The sequence below is a fragment of the Leucoraja erinacea genome, chromosome 18, assembly GCF_028641065.1.
Source record: "Leucoraja erinacea ecotype New England chromosome 18, Leri_hhj_1, whole genome shotgun sequence".
Taxonomy (NCBI): domain Eukaryota; kingdom Metazoa; phylum Chordata; class Chondrichthyes; order Rajiformes; family Rajidae; genus Leucoraja; species Leucoraja erinaceus.
The window spans coordinates 8,410,391-8,433,838 of NC_073394.1; the positions used below are offsets into that span (position 1 = coordinate 8,410,391).

General features: G+C 41.1%; 1 protein-coding gene across 1 annotated transcript in view; it reads right to left on the reverse strand.

Moving 5' to 3' along the window:
• LOC129705611 (chromatin remodeling regulator CECR2-like) overlaps window positions 1-23,448 on the reverse strand; it is a 38,203-nt gene that overhangs the window by 6,145 nt on the left and 8,610 nt on the right. The window contains exon 2 of the mRNA XM_055649231.1: window positions 3,843-3,937. Coding sequence (XP_055505206.1) covers window positions 3,843-3,937 — 95 coding nt within the window. The remainder of the gene's footprint in view (window positions 1-3,842; window positions 3,938-23,448) is intronic.

A 23,448-nucleotide genomic window follows, 5' to 3' on the forward strand; every position in this document is an offset into this window, starting at 1 on the left:
AAAGCAGCAACTTTTAGAACCAAAACCAAAATATGTTGATTAAGTGGCGAATGTACTGTTGTCATCGGCACAGGCTCAGGAGAATTAGTTTTCTAATCTGTTATCTCAGCTGTGTATTAATCCAGCTGATCACACAGCTAAGGTCAAAACCCTGGGTCTTTAGCAGAGGCCATCGCGTTAAATAAGACACCTCGACAGGATAGTGCATATTAATTCTGAGTATATATTAAGTACATTCTTCCTGTTTAATTTAATAGAAGTGTCGTATGCCAATGTTAATCATGCATTATAAAATTCCATAAGTAATCTCCAAAAAAACTACTGGTCAGGACAGCCAAAACAGTTGAACCCCGGCTCCAAGGAATGGGGTGTATTTTTATTTGAACTTCATGAAAGGAGACATTCAAATAAACACACGTGTTCATCAAAAAAGTACATCAGAAAATTTACAATAATGGAGACTAACAGACCATGTGCTGTTCGAAATAAAACCTCGATCCCAGTTTCCAGCATGATATCTAACCTTGTGTGTTCCAGCTCTACTAAGCTTTCAGACAGTGAGCATCACATTTTCCTCATCTCTCTACAGGATAGAGCGAATATGAGAATAGTGGATAGAACTGACCCCACTGACCTACTCAGGCTCTCAAACTGCTTAGTCACCATGTTACAGGAAATATGTTGGCAGCACTTTCACACATTGCCAGGACTGGGAAACTGCTGGATTAGCTAGGACTGTTTTATTTGGAACAGAGGTGGCTGAGAAGAGATTTAATTGAGGTCTTTAAAATTATGTGGGGCCTAGATGGGTAGAGAGGTAGGGGAGGGGGGGGGGGGGGTGTGTGGGGGGGAAGGGGGGCGTGGGTGGGGGGGGGGGAAGGGGGGGGGGGGGGGGGTATCACAGGGAGGGGGGCAGGAGCCAGTGGGGGGGACCAGAGGGGAAGGGGCCGGTCGCTGGTCGTTTTCCTCCACCAGGATCAGTCTCCGCTTTTTGTTTGGCGACATCTGACTGGCTAGCTGGGCTGGGCCGGGCCGGTTATGGTCCCTCCGAAAATTGTGTCTGGTTGGAGACCTCCGCTGGTCACAAGCAGCTCCAGTAAAGACGCAATGGCACAGGAAGGGGCAGACCGTCCCGGGGAGCGACAGAAAAGACTAATCCACGCAGCGCCGATTGGCAGGAGAGGAGATTGATATGCGCGCGTGCGTTTTTTAAGATTTTTTATAACTTGCTAACCTTTACAATAAGCCACCAATCGAAATGAAACTTGGTGCACTCGCAGCACAGGAGATGGCGAAAAATCGTAGCGTTATCAAGGCTTATCTTAACCAGTGCCACATGGGCTGATTGGCCTCGATACAAGGTAATTCCAATTTAAATTTAAATGCTTTTAAAATAAATATTTCACCTTGCCCACCCATTTTGAGTAACCTGTCATCTCTGGCCACCAAGATCTTTGCAGTCCTCCAATTCTGACCTGTTCTGCAACCTTAAATCTTTGACATTGGTGACTACATTATTCAAGAACTATCCCTAAACTTCTCACTACTCGTCTTTTAATAAGCCTCATAACCTTTTGGACATATATTGCCAGTGACAAGGAGGCCTTTGGGCCCAAATGAGCCTTTTAAAGTATCCACAATCCAGAATGTTTGTACCTTGGCTCTCACCCTGGAGACCTGCAATTACTTTTAAACTCATACAGTTGTCTGTTTTTTTTTTAAATGTCATGACTGAGATTGCTTCTCTCACCTTTCAGTGAATTAATTCCTTACTCACCGAATGTGAAAGCTTTCCCTCTTGTGACCTTTGATTCTTAGGCCAATCACAGCATTTTTGTGGTTCTCCAATGGAAAATCGCTCTTTATTTTTCATAGAAACATAGAAAATAGGTGCAGGAGTAGGCCATTCGGCCCTTCGAGCCTGCACTGCCATTCAATATGATCATGGCTGATCATCCAAATCAATATCCCATACCTGCCTTCTCTCCATACCCCCTGATCCCTTTAGCCACAAGGGCCACATCTAACTCCCTCTTAAATCTAGCCAATGAACTGGCCTCAACTACCCTCTGTGGCAGAGAATTCCACAGATTCACTACTCTCTGTGTAAAAAATTATTTTCATGGTGGTTCAAACACTTCTGCAATCTCTTCCTCGGTTTATCTGCTATTAGGAAAAGCCCTACCTTTCCAGCTGATGAAATTCAATTTGCCATTGCATTTTATATCTCTATTTATAAAACTTAGGATATACTCAGCCTTAACAGCTTTCACAACCTGCCCTGTCCTTTTCCAAAGATTTGTGTATACCGCCTACGTTCCAGCAGCTTCTTTTAGAAAGGATCTCTAAGGATTAAATTGCCTCTTTTTATTCTTCCTATTTAAATATATCATTTTACATCAGCTCTGCCCTTGATAAATGATAGAATAGGCTAATACAACCTATTCCTACATCTAATTATTGTATCCTTGTACATTGTTCTTTTCTCTTTATGGATTGTACATTATTGCAACTGCTTCTTCCTTTACTGCGATTTAGTTTTTTCCCCCATCTATGGTAAAGACATATTGAATGGACTCATTCAGTACTTTTACCATACCTTTAGTCTCCCTACTTGCATCTACTTTTCAGTCTCATGTCTCGCCATGTAAATAAGATATCGTGGCCCAACGTTTCTTCCTGTGCTTTTCTATTACATGTTGTACAATAGTATTTTGTTGAATTTATCAAGTATATTTCAGGTTAAGAATTTCAAGCAAAAAACAAGGAGCTGAATGAACTCGGGTTGGGCAGCATGACTAAAAGCAAAGCTATTGTCAAAGTTTTGGGTTAAGACCATCCATCAGGACTAAGAATATTAATATTGGCTTATGGTAGTTAGTACAAAATCCAATCCTTCTCTGGCATAATTTTGTTTTTTGACATGGTACACAAGTCTTAGAAATCACCAAAATGGGTTTGGTGCAAGAGCACAGAAGCAAAATTTAGCACCGATGCTTCAAGTACAAAGATGAACAACACAACAAGCAAGCTGATTAAGTTCTGGGAAACTATCAATATTTTATTTGCAACTGGAGACAACAAAAGCTTTGGACATATTGGAGGCCTACATGGATCACAGCACAATAAATTTAATAGCACAAATATTTAAGACTTGGTTTAGATCGGCTGGCCTGATTTCTCATGAGAAAATTCCTGCTGAACATAGCAGGTTAGTACCCGCACCATTCCAACAATACTTTTTTGGTGTGCTTTACGGACTTTAGCACCATTCCGAGAATCTCAAACACTTAAAACCAATCCAGTGAACATGTCTCAAATGTAAATATATTCTTTAAAAAAGATCTTACCCGAATAACGTATTCCAGATGTTGCCTCAACTATTGAAAAACTTCCTTAACAATGCAACACCTTTTCAATAAACATACAATTCAATGTTCATTGCTTGCCACACCTGCATGTTTACCACATACTTTGTTAACCAACACACTACGAATACCTGAACACCAAAACTTTTTTTCCGCTATCTGGAAAAATATACTATTTTACCTATTTCACCAATCAAGGTGCAAAACGTCACAGTTTCAAAATTATACTTTTATAATGTTTTGAAAACAAGCTTGTGATAGATTGTAGCTTACTTAAAAGTTATTGTTCCTTAGAAGTTTTGACAAAATCAATGGTTACTAAATTCTGTCTGAAAACATATCAGACAGGCAGGTTGCTACTATAGCATGGACACTTTGCAATCTGACATCTCAAACATTACCTACAAACAGAATAAATTCAGTTGAAAGAACATGCAGCAGTGAATATTGCTTAGAAATGGCAGTGCAACTCACTTAATATCTTTGCGTTGGTAACATCCTCGAAGAAGTTTAGAAACCAAGTCCTCCAAAAAATCCCAGTTATCGATCAACAAAGCATCTTCTAACTCCTGGGAATTAATGAAAAATATTAATAATTAACAGCATTTTTAAAACTTTAATCAGGTCAATTTTAAATCATCCAAGTTAAAAAAAAAATTCTGTTAACAGGTTAATAGCTTAAGCGTAAGCCTTCTACTTGCTATTTAGATGTTCTCCCATTGCCTTTCACCACCAGGCCTCTGACAAAGAAAGAATCAAGATCAGCTAAACCACATGGAATAAACCTCCCAAGCCTTTCCAAAGGTCAGATTTCAGTAACCCTAAATTGGCCATCAAATATTCTCATATGTCAGTGATTTTTTTTTAAAAAACTGTCAAAGGGAGGTTAACATGAACTTCCATAAAACATTCACCAGGTCACAACCTAAAGTGTACTAAAGTGAGCACTGACTAGGAAGAATTAAAATGCACGAGGGGGTGCAAGCAAAGTTAACTTAAACAGTTCTAGGATTGAGGGATTCCCGTAACATATACTAGAGAATCATGTGCTGCTCTGCCTGAGAAGATTGAAAGGCAATTTAATAGAGGTATATAAAATAACCATGTTAAGACCAAATAAGCTGAGAAATATTCCTCCCATTGCAGTGGTCGAGTAGAGGTGATAAAATCGAAGAGATTGGCAATAAGTCCAGGATGTTATCAAGGGTGGTCTTTTTACAGAGACTAATTATGCGAAGGAATGCACAACTTGGAAATGGATTCAATTGTGTCTTTCAAAAGGGAATTGGGTAAATACACTGTAAGACTATGGAACAAGAGCAGGAAATTGTTCTAACTGGAATGCTCTACGAAAAACCAGCACAGACCATACTGGCTAAATGGTAACCTTCTATGTTATCGCAATTTTAGAAATCTGTGTTTAGGAGCTATTCACACTCCATAATCACTCACTAAATGGTAGATACACTATAGACGCTAAATTAATGTACTGCCAGCTAGAGGTCTACACGTCTATTTGAGAGACAAACTTCAACCAGCAGCTGTGAAAATTTCAAGAAAGGGCTGAGCTCAGTAACAAACCACAAAATTACCAATGTTGTGAAACTCCTCTGATTCACTCGGAAATCCGTCATCATTCCCCATATTGATTTATATGCAACACCGGATTCAATAATGTAGTTGGTTCTTTAATAAAAACAAGCAGCGCTTACTCACAAATAAATCTGCTCACTAATGTTTAGTTCGGACTCAAATCTGCTCAAATCACCTCACCTTCAAAACTCAATGGAGCCTCACAGTACTTTCTAGTTTTATGTCTCTTCAGCCAAACCATCTTTATTGATTATGAATAATTGGCAGATTGTGAATAATTGGTATAACTGCTGCCTCACAGCACCAGAGATCAGGGATCAATCCTGACCTCGGGTGCTGTCTGTGTGGTTTGCACAATCTCGTGACCACGTGAGTTTGCTCTGTTTTCCTCACACATTCAACAGATGTGCGAGCTTGTAGGCAAACTGGCCTCTGTAAAATTGCCCTAAATGTTTAGGGAGTGAATGAGAAAGTGGAATAACAAAGAACTAGTGTGAATGGGTAATCAATTGGCAGTGTGGACTTGGTGGACCAGTCAGGAAAATGGTGGAAAAATGACTTCACCCAGAGGACATTGAATCTTTGTAATTCGCTACCAAAAAGAGATGTGGCGTCTCCATCATTAAGTATATTAAGGATAGAAAATAGAGAGATTTTTTGGGAAGAGAGTATCAAAGCATATATGGTTAGTACAAAAAAAATGGCACCGAAGTTACTCCTGAAGCCCATGTTGCATTCTATTTTGCTAGACGTGCCCCTGAATGGTACACCAGAACACAAGCATGACAGTTTTTGCATGTTGGTATTGTCGTATTATAGTTGTGTACCAAGATGCAGTGAAGATTTTGTTTTGCGTGCTAGCCAAGCAGATCAACCAGACATGAATACAATCAAACCATGCAGAACAGTTTTGTTCCCGATGTTGGGGAAGTCCAGAACAAGGGGTCAGTTTAAGGATAAGGGGGAAATCTTTTAGGACAGAGATGAGGAAAAAAAAATTCACACAGAGAGTGGTGAATCTCTGGAATTCTCTGCCAGAAGGTAGTTGAGGCCAGTTCATTGGCTATATTTAAGAGGGAGTTAGATGTGGCCCTTGTGGCTAAAGGGATCAGGGGGTATGGAGAGAAGGCAGGTACAGGATACCGAGTTGGATGATCAGCCATGATCATATTGAATGGCGGTGCAGGCTCGAAGGGCCGAATGGCCTACCCCTGCACCTATTTTCTATGTTTCTAAAACTACAGAGAACATGTGGATAAAGAAAAGTTGCAAGAGGTGCAGTGAGAGAGAGTGAGAGAAATTGAGAATCCATCCTTGTGTTTATTTTGAAGATAAGCACAAAATGCTGGAGTAACTCAGTGGGACAGACAGCATCTCTGGAGAGATCTTACACACGTGTTTATTTCAATTTTAATAACTTCCCCCACTATTTCACAATCAAATTACACCATGGATAAGACTTTTCAATTGAATGCTGCACAATATACATACAACCTCGTACTACTAACAACATTGTGACATCACTTTCACCAATCCGAGTCATAAGGTTGTTGAAAGTGACAAGGTTATGGAAACTCACTTCAATACAGTTGTTGGGAGAAAATTATGCTATTTCAGCTGTCTCAATCATATGATAGTAACAGAATAAAAATACTACAATTAATTTCTCTACAAGGAATGTAATCCAATTCCAATGATCTGCCAGATTCTCTTGTCCTACGAGCATGCTATTGATATCAATGCTTTTGAACCAATTAGGTGTGGACCCTGCCAAATTGATACAGCTCATCCTGCTGCCTCAATGCCATAGGAATATTTAAGAAATATAATCTTAATTGTAAACTGAACCATATTTGTAAGCATGTTTGTATTTTACAAGATAAAAGCTATCAGACATCTATTGAACATGTATTTTTCAAAAGCAGTATATTTACACAACAGACCAGGGAAATAAATCATATTACATAGACATAGGAAATAGGTGCATGAGGTGGTGATTTGGCACATCGAGTCAGCACCGCCATTCATTGTGATCATCCACAATCAGTAACTCGTGTCTGCCTTCTCCCCATATCCCTTGATTCCACTAGTCCCTAGAGCTCTATCTAACTCTTTTAAATTCATCCAGTGAATTGGCTTCTACTGCCTTCTGTGGCAGAGATTCCACAAATTCACAACTCTCTGGGTGAAAATGTTTTTTCTCATCTCAGTTTTAAATGGTCTCCCCTTTATTCTTAGACTGTGGCCCTTGGTTCTGGACTCCCCCCAACATTGGGAACATTTTTTTTGCATCTAGCTTGTGCAGTCCTTTCATAATGTTATATGTTTCTTTAAGATCCCTTCTCATCCTTCTAAATTCCAGTGAATACAAGCCAGGTCTAACCAATCTTTCCTCATATGACAGTCAACCCATCCCGGGGATTAACATTGTGAACCGACGCTTCTCTGCCTCAATAGCAAGGATGTCCTTCCACAAATTAGGAGACCAAAACTGCACACAATAGTCCAGATGTGGTCTCACCAGGGTCCTGTACAACCGCAGAAAGACCTCTTTGTTCCTAAACTCAAATCCTCTCGTTATGAAGGCCAACATGCCATTAGCGTTCTTCAATGCCTGCTGTACCTGCATGTTTACTTTCAGTGACTGGTGTACAAGGACTCGTTGCACTTCCCTTTTTCCTAGTCTGACACCATTGAGATAATAATCTGCCTCCTTGTTCTTGCCGCCAAAGTGGATGACCTCACTTTTATCTACATTATACTGCATCTGCCATCTCACTCAACCTGTCCAGGTCACCCTGCAACCTCCGAGTATCCTCTTCACAGTTCACACTGCCACCCAGCTTTGTGCCATCCTAATTTTGCTAGTGTTACTTTTAATCCCATCATCTAAATCATTAATATATATTGTAAATACTTGCGTCCCCAGCACCGAGCCTTGGTGGCACTCCACCCGCCACTGCCTGCCATTCTGACAGGGACCCGTTTATTCTTATTCTTTGTCTCCTGTCTGCCAACCAATTGTCTATCCATGTCAATACCCTACCCCGGATACCACGTGCTCTAATGTTTCCCACTAATCTCCTGTTGGACCATATCAAAGGCTTTCTGGAAGTCCACTACATCCACTGGCTCTCCTTCATCCATTTTATTTGTCACATCCTAAAAAATTCCAGAAGATTAGTCAAGCAGGATTTCCCCTTCATAAATCCATGCTGACTTGGACAAATCCTTTTACTGCTATCCAAATGCACCGTTATTACTTCGTTAATAATTGACTCCACAGCATTTTCCTCACCATCGATGTCAGGCTAACATCTATAATTCTCGGTTTCTCTCTCGCTCCTTTCTTGAAAAGCGGGATAGCATTAGCTACCCTCCAATCCACAGGAACTGATCCTCATTATAACATAGCATGGCGTTTGAAGTATTTATATTAACATCGAGAGCATATTACCATTGAAATAAATGTGTATTACAACTCTAATATAGTCTGTGTGACAAGCCACTAAAATTAGAACAAGCTGCTTATCAGGGAACCTCCCTGCCTGAGATCATCTGTTGCTGGTTTATCTTGGCCTTTTCTTGCTTGCTGTCTCCTTCCTTCCCCCCCCCCCCCCCCCCCCCCCCCCCCCCCCACCCCCCCCCATCTAATAGAAAACCAAATGAAAATTAAAAATTGCTTTCAGCTATTTGATAAGTATCTCTGCATTTAAGTGTAAAGTTCAAAATGTATCCCTGCATCAAAGAAAGGCTTAGCTTCTTAGCTAAAACTTTCCATTAGGCTCAAACTCATTTTATTTTGTTTATATTTATAAATTACTACCGAATACAAATTATTTCACAGGCTCACCAGTGTTTTTATCTTTTAACTTTTCAGTAAACATTTTATAAAGGACACAAACTTTATGATCATTATTGTTTTGAAATCACAGCCACCTGTGTCAAGTGATTTAGACTGTATCGAAATTGTAAGATTGCAAGTCGACAGTATCGACTGAATGATGCAAACCATCTGATAGAATTCATGTTGTCAGGTAACTGAACACATCTTGCCATGGCATCTATGTTTCTAAATCATGGCCAAATGATCCGAGCTGGCACAAAGTGCCCCTTTGATATCACTATCGAATATACATCTGACCATTTCTAATAACAAGAACAATGAGGGGGAGAGGGAGGGAAGAAAGGCCGCCATAGAACTGTTATTTGATAAGAACAAGCAAGATACTCCCACCTTTCAGCGATGAAACAAAGGAATTCTTGGATTGTGTTTTCTTTAATTGACGTTCATGCCGAGATTTCAGATAAACACAGATCACTGTAATAGTTTAATTCACTGATATTTCTGGTCATTGCACATTCCACATAAACCAAATGCATTTAAGCAACTTGAATTACAAGCAAATATACAGCTTCCTGAAGATTGCTAGTTTGATCTCGAAATACAATTTTTAAGAGTGCACGAGTCTTTGAATTAACAATTTAAAGAAAAATTGTGAGTGTGATGACTTCAGCTGGTGTGAGAATGCATAACACGTTGCATTCGGTTTAGCAGAATCAGTGCTATCGGAATATCTCAAAAATATAATTTGAGAGACAGCGACCCTTCAACCCATCACATCAATACCTTTTGAGAAACTTACCTATAATCTAGCAAATTCTTACACTGAGCATTACGCCTGTAATCATGTATGAGTCAGATAATCTCATATACAAACTATTTTTTAAATGTGATGATTGGCTGCTGCATTAACTGTTCTTTTCTGGCAGCGAGTTCCAGACTCTTACCATCCTCCGGACAAAAGCATTTTCCTTCACCTCCTGTTTAATCTTACCATTTATTTTCGTCTATGCCCCGTCTTCGACATATTTGCTAAGGAAAATAAGTCCATCCTACTTCCTCCAACCAAGGCCCCAATAATTTTATACAACTTCAAACGTCCTAAAAAAACCCTTTTAAAAATCGTTTATACCATTCCTTATGGGCCTGTTCCACTTAGGCGATTTTTCAGCGGACTGCCGGCGACTGTCAAGTTGCCGGCAGTTGCCTGAAAAACTGGGAACTGGAACGGCGACTGTCAGAGTGGAACACACACACACACACACACACACACACAAAACACATCGCAAAGGCGGGGGCCAGGGCAAGCGGGGGAGCGCTGACTGAAATTCACATGGTACAAAGTCAAGGTGATACAGACAGACACACCGCGATGAACAGGAAGGTTGGTACTGTAATTAAGACAGCTAGCACAGTATATAGTAAGTCCTTTAAAAGAGGGGGGTGGGGGGGGGAGGAAGAAAGAATGAGTGGAGAAAACTTTTAGGAAGACAGATAACTTTTAATAAGCCAGAGATTCAAAGCTGTGAAGTACGGCAGACATTTAACATTACCAGTCGGTTATCCTTGGTTCTGAAAACTCCTGCTTATGTTTTGTTCCCCCAATGAGCCAATGAAAAAGACTGGTAATTAAGTTAAGCAAAGGTGATTAACTAAAACTACCTACGACTACCTCGAGTACCCATAACTACATGGCGACCCCACTACAATTGCACCTACGACTACAGGATTATAGAATTTCTCCATGGCGACAAATATTTGGTCGCAGAAAATTTTCCAACATGTTGAAAATTTTCCAGCGACCATACTGAGGCAGCGACCAGTTGCCAGAATGCAACTCCTCGCGACCTTGCAGGAGACTCACTAGAGACCATCAGCGAACATGTGGCGAGCGCAGAGTCTCCTGCACTCGCCTAAGTGGGACACGCCCATTAGAATCTAGCTAATGAAGCAAAACCAAGTGGTCTGTACTCATCTGATTTATCCCTTCCTCTAAACAAAGGCACATCGGCAACCCTTCAAACTTCTGGTGTCATTCCTGAAGCAGAGGATCGAAAGATTGAGTCAGAGCCTCCAAAATAACTCCCCAAGCTCTAACCTTTTTGACAGGCATGGCTCATCTAAACCAACTGATGCATCATCCTTACAATGTTATACTCATTGGCATTTTTCTCTTAAAAAGTTTATCCAATCCCATATTTACATACTCCTCCTCGACCGCAGCATAAAATGTTCCCTCGTTAAGACAGACAGCTGCAAAAAGTGGCATCAAGAAAACATATCTACCTCATCTCATACCACATTTCACAGGGTCCCCAATATTATTTTGTTATCCTCGTGGTCTTAAGCATCATGGATTTTCTTTGTTGCACTTGCCAATGTTTTTCCAAAATATTTGGATTTCCTTAGCCTGACAACTGCTCTCCTCAGCTTTGTTGTATTCAAATGTGCTCACATAATCTTCCCCTTCAATCTTCAACGTCTCCTTGTCATCTTATCATTCAGACACATTCGTATTTGACAATCCCACCTTTGTTTGACATTTAACGCGAACCCCTCCAATCCACCACTTTGTTACTTGATCTTCCACATTCCATGCTCTGAAATTGTTTCTCTTCAAGTAGCTGTTTCCAATGTAGTTTTACCAAATGAGTTCCTAGTTTGGTATGTTTATCAATATCCCAATTTAGAACCTTTATACATATTTTATCTCAGTTCTTTTACCCAACTATTCAAAACTAAACTGAATTATGACTATACAAAAATGATTTCTCACTAATCTTGCTGTAGTTCCCCCAACCAAACCTGATATAGGTTTTGCTACATAATGGGCAAACAGGTTATCCTGAGAACAGTTTAGAAGTTCAGGCCCCATGCATTTTGTACACTGTATCCCAGTTAATATTTTAAATCTACCATAATGATCTTGTCAGAAATTCACTCTCGATCGAACGTCCCGTAATTAAATAGGATACAAATCATCAGATCAGAATTACTTTTCTTCAAAACTTGACATGTAATTTAACCTGAGTATTAATAACAGGTCCGTAAGAAGCGTTAACCTTATTGCTTTGTCAGCACAAAATAATTAATTGGAGAAAGAAAAATCAATAAATGCAACCCAGTGTCCCAGACCAGTGATCTGAAGGCATTTCAAATACCACCACAGATCTGGGGAATTCAAATTCATTATATTAAACAAATCTCAAATAAACACCCATATTATTTCAGAACTGCGGATTGTGGGATGAATGACCATTTAATAGACACAAGGGCCACATCTAACTCCCTCTTAAATACAGCCAATGAACTGGCCTCAACTACCTTCTGTGGCAGAGAATTCCAGAGATTCACCACTCTCTGTGTGAATTCCAGCGATTCACCACTGTGAATGATGTGCAGGACAAGGTTTTATTTAAAACACAGTGGCAGGTGCCTGGAACGTGCTGCCAGGAGTAGGGTGGTGGGGGTGAATGGAAGTAGTTGCAATAGTGGCTTTTAGACAGACACATGAATGTGCAGGGAACGGAGGGATATGGATCACATGCGAGTAGAGGGACTGGTTCAATTTGGGATCATTTCAGCACGGACACAGTCGGCAAAAGTGCCCGTTCCTGTGCTGAACTGTTGTACAGTGCCCTCCATAATGTTTGGGACAAAGACCCATCAATTTATTTGCCTCTGCACTCCACAATTTGAGATTGGTAATATTTTTTTTTTAAATCACATGTGGTTAAAGTGAACATTGTCAGATTTTGTTAAAGGGTATTTTCATAAATTTTGGTTTCATCATGTAGAAATCACAGATATGCTTATAAATAGTCCCCCATTTCAGGGCACCATAATGTTTGGGACACGGCTTCACAAGTGTTTGCAATTGCTCAGGTGTGTTTAAATGCCTCTTTAATGCAGATATAAGAGATCTCTCAGCATCTAGTCTTTCCTCCAATCTTTCCATCACCTTTAGAAACTTTTATTGCTGTTTATCAACATGAGGACCAAAGTTGTGTCAATGAAAGTCAAAGAAACCATTATGAGACTGAGAAACAAGGATAGAACTGTTAGAGACATCAGCCAAACCTTAGGCTTACCAAAATCAACTTTTAGAACATCATTAAGAAGCATGAGAGCACCGGTGAGCTTACTAATCGCAAAGGGACTGGCAGGACAAGGAAGGCCTCCACAGCTGATGACAGAAGAATTCTCTCTATAATAAAGAAAAATCCCCAAACACCTGTCCGACAGATCAGAAACACTCTTCAGGAGTCAGGTGTAGATTTGTCAATGACCACTGTCCGCAGAAGACTTCACGAACAGAAATACAGAGGCTACACTGCAAGATGCAAACCATTGGTTAGCCGCAAAAATAGGATGGCCAGGTTACAGTTTGCCAAGAAGTATTTAAAAGAGCAACCACAGTCCTGGAAAAAGGTCATGTGGACAGATGAGACGAAGATTAACTTTATTAGAGTGATGGCAACAGCAAAGTATGGCGGAGAGAAGGAACTGCCCAAGATCCAAAGCATACCACCTCATCCGTGAAACACGGTGGTGGGGGTGTTATGGCCAGGGCATGTAAGGCTGCTGAAGGTACTGGCTCACTTATCTTCATTGATGATACAACTGCTGCTGGTAGTAGCATAATGAATTCTGAAGTGTATAGAAACATCCTATCTGTTCAAGTTCAAACAAATGCCCCAAAATTCATTGGCCAGCAGTTCATTCTACATCAAGGCAATAATCCCCAAAATACTGCTAAAGCAACAAAGGAGTTTTTCCAAAGTTAAAAAATGGTAAATTCTTGAGTGGTCAAGTCAATCACCCAATCTGAACCCAATTGGGCATCTTTTTTTTCTGCTGAAGAGAAAACTGAAGGGGACTAGCCCCCATAACAAACATAAGCTAAAAATGGCTGCAATACAGGCCTGGCAGAGCATCACAAAAGACCTCTAGCAACTGGTTATGCCCATGAATCGCAGACTTCAAGCAGTCATTGCATGCAAAGGATATGCAACAAAATACTAAACACGACTATTTACATTTACATGACATTGCTGTGTCCCAAACATTATGGTGCCCTGAAATTGGAGAACCATGTACACTGCTGTAATTTCTACATGGTGAAACCAAAATGTATAAAAATGGCCTTTATTAAAATCTGGCAATGTGCACTTTAACCACATGTGATTTTTTTTCTATTACAAATCTCAAATTGCGGAGTAGTGGCAAATAAATAAACAATGGGTCTTTGTTCAAGGTCACATTTACTGCCACATGCACCAATTAATGCGCAGTGGAATTTGATTTGCCATGCAGCCATACAATAAAAAAGAGCACAATACACAATAGAATACAACATGAACATCCACCACAGTGGAATCAACATTCTTCACTGTGGTGGAAGGCAATAATGTTCAGTCAGTCCTCCTACTTTGTTCATTGGTGGTCGGGGCCATGAACCCTCCGCAGTCGCCGCTACGGACAGCCCGATGTACAGGCCCTCTCATCGGGATGCTCGGAATGCCCCTGATACTGACAGACACTACGCGGCTTGGAAGTTCCGAATCGGCCGCATCCTACCGGAGACCAGGGCTTCACAATGTTATAGGCTGCAGACCGGCGGGCGGAGCTCTTCTCCGGCGATCCCTGGCAAAGGATCCTAGACCCCGCGATGGAAAGTCCACGCCGTGCCCGCGGCTAGAAGCTCCGCATACCTACCTCTGCTTCAGGATGTTATAGTCTGCGGGCCAGCGATCAGAGCACTTCTTCTGCCGATTCCCGGTGAGGAATTGCCCGGCTCTGCGATAGAAAGCCCGCGATGTCCCAAACATTATGGAGGGCACTTGTATGTTCTAAAATAACTAACATCAGTTATGAGACTTGCATCATTGCAAAATTGCACCTGATTGACAAACAATCTTCAGTGACCCATTCTGGTCAACAAGGCCTCTAAGATACCCACCTCACTACCACAACAATAACATATTTAAATACAGCAGCTTACCATTACCTTCTCAAAGTAAGATGAACAATAAATGCTGGACTTGCAACCACACTCGAGTCCCATGAATGAAGTAACTAGTCATTTATCTATAATTAATGAAGCTTTTGTCTTGGCTATTTTACTCAGAAAGCCTAGCAACAACAGTATCATCGTATACCATCTGTGGATTTGGTTCACTAGAAGTCCCAGAGAAAATATTGCCGTCACCAATCTCCTACTCATGAACTTAGTACTCTCATAGATATGGTTTCTAAACTGCCAACTTATAGATTCTACCAGTGGCATATAAATGTATACACATCGGCGCCTTCCCCCTATAACATATTACAAAAATGCCATTGTAATGCATCAAAGCAAATTAAATCTTGATATACCTTTGTATTCAGACAGAATTGTTACCAACTAGATACAGGTGCAGTGTCATTGGAGACACCTATTTAAGATAAGCAGATCTCAAATAGTTTGGAAATTTACAGCGGTTGCCATCTAAAAATATAAATTAGTGGTTAAATTTGATTGGATTCCAGGGCTAGTATTTTATAATGAGAAGTCTTGACTCTAGGGCTATTTAATGTAGCTGAAACTATCTTATTGAGTAGGCCAGGTCACAGTTCAAGGTTAAATGCCATTTAACTTTTACATTCCCCATATCTAATGGGCTATCTCTAATGCCCATTTAAAAAAAAACTCTTAGAATTTTTTAGATCCTGCTGGTGTTGGTTTGGAAATATCCGATTTGTTGCACAGTCCTGCTGTTGAAACATATAAGATAGTTGGGGATTTGGACACGCTAGAGGCAGGAAACATGTTCCCGATGTTGGGGGAGTTCAAAACTAGGGGCCACAGTTTAAGAATAAGGAGTAAGCCATTTAGAACGGAGACGAGGGAACACTTTCTCTCACAGAGAGTGGCGAGTCTGTGGAATTCTCTGTTTCAGAGGGCGGTGGAGGCAGGTTCTCTGGATGCTTTCAAGAGAGAGCTGGATAAGGCTCTTAAAAATAGCGGAGTCAGGAGATATGGGGAGAAGGCAGGAACGGGGTACTGATTGGGGATGGTCAGCCATGATCACATTGAATGGCGGTGCTGGCTCGAAGGACTGAATGGCCTACTCCTGCACATATTGTCTATTGTTATCCCATAGGACTGCAAAATTGTCATCTTAAAATAGATCGACTCCTTTTTTAATATATTGATTGAAACCAATTCTAATGAAGTGTTATTAACCTGAAACAATAACTTTGTTTCTCCCTCCATATATGCTGAACTGCTGCATACATCCAACGTTCTCAGTTTTATTTCCGATGTGGTACTCAAAGGGTTAAAACACCCAGCATTGAATACATACATGAAGATAGCAAAATGCAAAAGATGGTCTGCTAAGTTTAGAGAATGCTAAGAAAATCAGTAAGAAGGTTGACAGCTAGTAAATTGAAGGAATGAAGTCCGCTATTGATTAATCACGGGATTCTGAGAGGAGTGGTTTCAAGAAGCCAGTGACCATTAAAACTCTGAAATAAATACAAATGAAAGCTTACTGGCATTGATCAAGGATGATAATCCAATGTGCCATTCTTTTTGCTTCATTACACAGAATTAAAAGTTAAGACGTTAGCTTGCTTTAATCAAACTCAAGGTGCTGAATAAATAACAGGCATGATAGTAGCCATCTGGTTATAGCAAGATAAGAAACATGGATCCATCTCCAATGGCGCCTTGGGTCTGAGAAATAAATAAGCTGTCAATTGGAGATAGAGACCTGGGGTGGGACAGCAGAAGGTTGTGTCACAAACCTAGATGGGGAATGAGATCCTGGCACAAACAGTCAAAGACAGTCAATATAATGTTCTTCTATTTAATCATTAGGATGCTATATAACTGCGGAAAATGAAAGTCGACCAGGGTAGCTATTAGTACAGCTGAAGGGGGATGGAGATCTGGAGAATAGAATGAAGACGAGGTAGAAACACGGAACTGCAGATTTTGGGGTTTCTCAGAAAAGACGCAAAGCACTGGAGTAATTCAGTGGGTCATATGGATAATATGGAAAGGCAACATTGTCAGAACCTTTCTTCAGAGCAATTGTATGGGGGGGGGGGGGGGGGGGGGGGGGGGGGGGAGAGGAGAGGGAGAAAGAAGAAGAAGGAGAGGACAAAGCACAGCAGATAACAGGTGAACACAGGCAAGGGTTTTTTGATGGGCAGGTGATTGGACAACCACCCCCTCCTCTCTTCCACCTTTCCCCCCTGCAATCAGTCTGAAGAAGGGTCCTGCCCCAAAACGTCACCTACCCAGGAATAAAAGTGAGAAAGGTTCTGTAGAAACAGGATTTAACTACTTAATAGACAAACTGTTAATAGAATAGAGCACTAGTATATGCAACTGCACCATTCAAGATTTAAGTAATTGTTCTATTATTTGTGATAGTCTTCTTCTCTAGACTAGTGGACCTCATTAAGCATCATACATCTAAAAAAAAACCTTTCAATTAATTTTAACCCATTAACTTTCTTTCCAGTGAACACCAGGTAAATGTTCCAATGAACAACACCAGGCAAGTCAGCCACATTCTCCAAGATTGTAATGACCTAAAGACATACATCGTGCTACACCTCTGCCTCCAGGTCAGAAGTTTGCATGTCCGTTGGGGTCACAAGCGCTGTGGTGGATTTTGTAATCAGCACTTGCAGAGACTTGCATCAGTCCACTTTTGCTGGACAATACTCGGGAACGTAAACATTAGTCATCTTTATGGGTGGCAGTGTGGCGCAGCTGGTGGAACTGCTGCTTCACACCACCAAAGGCCCAAGTTTGATCCCGATTTCGGGTTTTGTTCTCCCTGTGACTATGCGTGCTTCCTCCAGGTGCTTTGGTTTCCTCCTACATCTCAGTTGTGTGGATTTTTTGGTTAATTGTCCCCTCTGTAAATTGCTGAGTGTGTAGGGAATGTATATGAAAGTAGGATAACATGAAATTAGTATGAACAGTCAAACAGCTCGTTTCCATGCTGTTCCATTTAATCAATTCCACCAATAAAGGTTATAAATGTAAACATTTGCACAATCATTAGCAGAAAATGTAATATTATCTCTGTATGTTGACACGTTTCAACAAACACCAGCATTTTAGTTTCAAAACAACAGCAGGGCATTCCAGTAAGTCACTCTCATTTTGATTTTTTTTTAATGAACTCAGATTCATCTGTGTTTTGCAATTTAGGTGCAAAGTAAATATGCCTGCTAACTTCAATGGCATTTGAATAGCATTTTATCATTACAAAGGAAAGGAAATAACCATATTCATATATATTTAGGTTATGACAGAATGGTACTTACATTATTAAATTTGTAATCTATGACCAAGACTAAAATTAATTAACATTAGGTAACTTGCAGCTATCATGACATAAAGGATAAGAATCAGAAAATGTCACGAAGCTAAAAGCTGCATTTTACAAGGTATTCAATAATCACAAATTCCAGGTCACCCAGTGCTAAATTTAACTGAATATCAAACAATTTCACACTATTGTGAACCTTCGATAATACACTTTTTACTTGCTTGGAAATCCCAATGATTGAGCACCATGCTCAGCTCCAGTTCCCATGCTGCCGTGAACCCCACCAGGGCCTTTATTCCCGCCTGGTTCACTGGAATATTCCTATACTGTGCAATGTAACATCAACATAAAGTAAATTTAAAAGAGCAAAAAAGTCTTAATTGGAATAACATCCAATTATCTGTAAAATCTTTACATCTGGAATCAAACTCCTAAGAATGCCAGATTAATAAGAGTTTTTCTGTTGAGCAAATCATGTATTTGATTCCCTTAAACCAATCGTATGGGATGAGGAAACCATATGTCCAATATTTCCCACGCAGAACGGTTCATTAAGCGTATAGCTACCACTGACCGAATGTCCTTTGCTTGGCAACAGTCAACAGGGGATTGTAAGAGTCTCTGCCAAGCTGTGGTCTTGAAACCCCAAATATATGTCTGGCGAATTTAAATTAATATAGAATCATAGAAAGTGGAAGAGTGGGGGTGGATAAAAAGTGAAGTTTAAAAAAATAAATCAAAATCTCTTTACTAAGCAAGACCCTTGCACCCTGGATCAAAGACTGCCTGGGAGTGCAAAATATTAACTAGGCCCAAGTCCACTTCAGTCTCCGAGATTTAAAAAAAACAGGCATTGCACAACAGGCAATGGTCCACTTCACTTGTTGATAAACCCTAACTATTAAACTTTCATGGGTACCTAGCGGGTAAGAACAATGCCCAGTCCCTTTATTGTACTTGTAGTCTTTTGGTGAGGTAGAAATGTAAAAAAGATAGCATAGAAACTGTGGGGTGGTAATAAAGGTGGTCAGGGGCCAAGTCTTATTTGCATAAAAGTGTGGTAAGAGTTCGAAAATGAAAATGCGTATTTGGCAAACTGCGACTACGGAACTATTTTTAGTATTGGTTTATTATTGTCATGTGGACCAAGATGATGAAAAGTTTGTTTTTTGTGCTATCCAAGAAAATCATACCATCGGAGTACATCAGGTCGAGTAAGGGAGAAAATAAACAGTGCAGAATATAGTGTTTAAGAGGGAACTGCAGATGCTGGAGAATCGAAGGTTACACAAAAAAGCTGGAGAAACTCAGCGGGTGCAGCAGCATCTATGGAGCGAAGGAAATAGGCAACGTTTCGGGCCGAAACCCTTCTTCAGAATATAGTTTTACAGCTACAGAGAATGTGTGGGTTAACGGGCGCAAAGAGATCAATTGGAAGTTCAGGAATAGATCTTTAGCATACGAGGGGTGGCTTTAAGGGTCATACGGCATCGGCGGCAGCGACCAGAGTTTGAACCGGCCCGTTCGCGGAGCATGGTTGAGCCGCGGGATTTACCATCACCCGGTGGGGTCACAACATCTGGAGCCTGGATCGCCTCGGCGCAGAGGGAGAACAAAGAGGGAAGGGACAGCGACTTTAAGATTTTGCCTTCCATCACAGTGAGGAGGTGTTTGGTAAACTCAGTGGTGGATGTTAAATTTGTGTTGATTGTGTGTTTTTGTCATTTTTTATTATATGTATGACTGCAGGGAAACAAAATTTTGTTCAGACCGAAAGGTCTGAATGACAATAAAGGAATCTAATCTAATCTAATCTGGGTAAAAGGCTGTTCTTGAGTCTGGTGGTACATGCCTTCAAACCTTTGTATCTTCTGCTCGACAGAAGTGGGGATACGAGAAGATGACCAGGCTGCAAGCAGTCCCTAAATACGTTGGCTGCTTTTCCAAGGCAGATGTGAGTTACAGATTAATTTGATTGGGTCAGGGGAGTGAGACGATGCCTCCAGATAGGATGCTTTCCATGGTATAACTACAGAAATTGGGATTTGTACCATTATTGGGAAGAGACATTAGGTTTGGATTGTATTATTTCAACAATATAGTGGGCCAAAAAGGTCTTGTGTCATATTTTCTATGACTCAATTAGCATTTATATACATTGCTTAAGATGTGATAATGTTAGGATGTTTCCATAATCTAAATAGAATTAAACAGTGCAACCCTTAATTACAGATTCAACCACTTTAACTTTTTTCTTCCAGCAGTTTATAGAACTTTTTAAAGGTGATTTAATATTTTGATTGTGCGTATCCAGAAACACGGAAAATATTTCCAGTTCCAGCTAACTCCTTGCATCAAGTTATACTGCTTCAATGCGTGCATAAAAGGATAGAATTTATTACAAGATCCATATGACGTCATTAACCACAGCAGTTGGCTGGGATGGCAATGCTAGCTGATCACTTTTAGAGTTTTGCTTCATGCCAAGTCAAGTTTATCGTCATATACACAGGTACGGTGATGTACCAGTACAATGAAAATCTTGCTTGCAACAGCATTACTGGTAATATAAACTCAGACAAACAAATTATACATAAATTCTTTACTCTAGTAGACCTGACAACTGAAGTACCAACGCCTGACCAGTTGAAAAGTTGCCACACAAATGTGGTTGAAATTCAGCTTAAAATACCTATCAATTTACAGACAATAAGATAAGTCCGATAAAGCGAACATCTCCCAACATCACCCAATGAAAGTGAACATTATCTAATTTGCTGTTTGGAATGACAATTGCTCTATGTGGAAAATAAAAAAGTCTCAACTGCAATTGCAGACCATGGGTCACATCAGCAATGTGCATCACCAGGTGGATCTGCAACCTTGGCATAGAATGCTATTCATGCCCCACTCACTGCTCAAATAACCATAACTTCAGCAAAACATGAGTTTTTTTGCAGATATCCTCATAACAGGGGTTTAAATGTAGACACAACTGAAATACATGTTGACCATACTTCGGCCAGAAAGTCACAATTTTCGCCCAAAATTCAATCAATAACGTCCCCCAGAAGCAATCTGAAGAAGGGTCTGGACCCGAAATGACCATTCCTTCTCTCCAGAGATGCTGCCTGTCCCGTTGAGTTACTCCAGCTTTTTTTGTCTATCCCCCAAAAGCAAACACGTGCCAGTAACAAATAAATAACCCCATGCTTTAAAAAAAAAAAATCACAATGTGTATGAAGCCAGTCACATGAGAAAAATGTAAGTTTTTGAGCAGGTGGCTTCAAATGTTTTATTATTACAGGAGCTAAACTTCAATACGGCAGAATAAATGACAATGTCACATTATAATCTAACAATTTATCAATTAATTTAAAGTGCAATATTTTAACCAAAAATACAGTTGCAGATGCGTAATTCATGAGATAAACAATGGTATAATAACTGTAGACAGAACTGTTACTCCGTAACAAAAAGTGCCCAATGGTGGAAAAATTGGGATATTGTGTTCCTGCCGTTAAGACAATCTTATAAAGATTTTCTATTTAATATTTAATTTTAAAACAGCTGATAAATAGTAGTGCAGGAATTGGCAATAGCAGATATTCCAGAGAATTTATTTATTCATTTCCTCTTGTTAATTTCCAAGATATTTTTCCCCAAGAAGGAAAAAACTCAAAAAATGAACAAATGATGAGCTCTACTCAATGACAGGAAATCGCAAGGCATGAATAGCAGCGAAAACTGGACAAAATAGCCAAACAAATCAAAGCATTTCAAGCATCCCATGGAAATGAGCACTTCATGCTAGATATAGACTGCCACTGAAGACAAACAGGAACAAATGTCAGTGGTGAAGTAGGCACACAAAATTGCTAGAGAAACTCAGCGGGTGCAGCAGCATCCATGGAGCAAAGGAAATAGGCGACGTTTCGGGCCGAAACCCTTCTTCAGACTGATGGGGGGGAGAAGGAAGGAAAAAGGGAGGAGGAGGAGCCCGATGGCGGGGGGATGGGAGGAGACAGCTCGAGGGTTAAGGAAGGGGAGGAGACAGCAAGGGCTAGCAAAATTGGGAGAATTCAACGTTCATGCCATCAGGACGCAAGCTGCCCAGGCGCGGAATATGAGGTGCTGTTCCTCCAATTTCCGGTGTTGCTCACTCTGGCAATGGAGGAGAACCAGGACAGAGAGGTCGGATTGAGAATGGGAGGGGGAGTTGAAGTACTGAGCCACCGGGAGCTCAGGTAGGTTATTGAGGACTGAGCGGAGGTGTTCGGCGAAACGATCACCCAACCTCCGCTTAGTCCCCCCGATGCAAATCAGCTGACATATAGAGCAGCGAATGTAGTAGATGAGGTTGGAGGAGATACAGGTGAACCTTTGTCGCACCTGGAACGACTGCTTGGGACCTTGAATGGAATCTAGGGGGGAGGTGAAGGGACAGGTGTTGCATTTCTTGCGGTTGCAACGGAAAGTGTCCGGGGAGGGGGTGGTACGGGAGGGAAGGGAAGAATTGACAAGGGAGTTGCGGAGGGAACGGTCTTTGCGGAAGACAGACATAGAGGGAGATGGGAAGATGTGGCGAGTGGTGGGGTCACGTTGGAGGTGGTGGAAATGGCGGAGGATTATGTGTTGTATTTGCAGGCTGGTGGGGTGAAAGGTGAGGACCAGGGGGACTCTGCCCTTGTTGCGAGTGCGGGGATGGGGAGAGAGAGCAGTGTTGCAGGGTATGGATGAGACCCTGGTGCGAGCCTCATCTATTGTGACGGAGGGGAATCCCCGTTCCCTGAAGAACGAGGACATTTCCAATGCCATGGTATGGAATGTCTCATCCTGGGAGCAGATGCGGCGTAGGCGGAGGAATTGGGAGTAGGGGATGGAGTCTTTACAGGGGGCAGGGTGGGAAGACTTGTAATCCAGATAGCCATGTGAGTCAGTTGGTTTGTAGTGCATGTCGGTCAGAAGTCTGTCCCCTGCGATGGAGATGGTGAGGTCAAGGAATGGTATGGAAGTGTCGGAAATGGTCCAGGTGTATTGGAATGCCGGATGGAAGTTGGTGGTGAAGTGGATGAAGTCAGTCAGTTGTGTGTAGGTGCAGGAGGTGGCCCCAAAGCAGTCGTCAATGTAACGGAGGTAGAGGTCGGGGATGGGGCCCTGGTACGTATTGAACAAGGATTGTTCAACGTACCCGACAAAGAAGCAGGCGTAGCTGGGGCCCATGCGTGTGCCCATAGCTACGCCTTGTGTTTGGAGGAAATGGGAGGAGTCAAACGTAAAGTTGTTGAGGGTTAGGACCAAC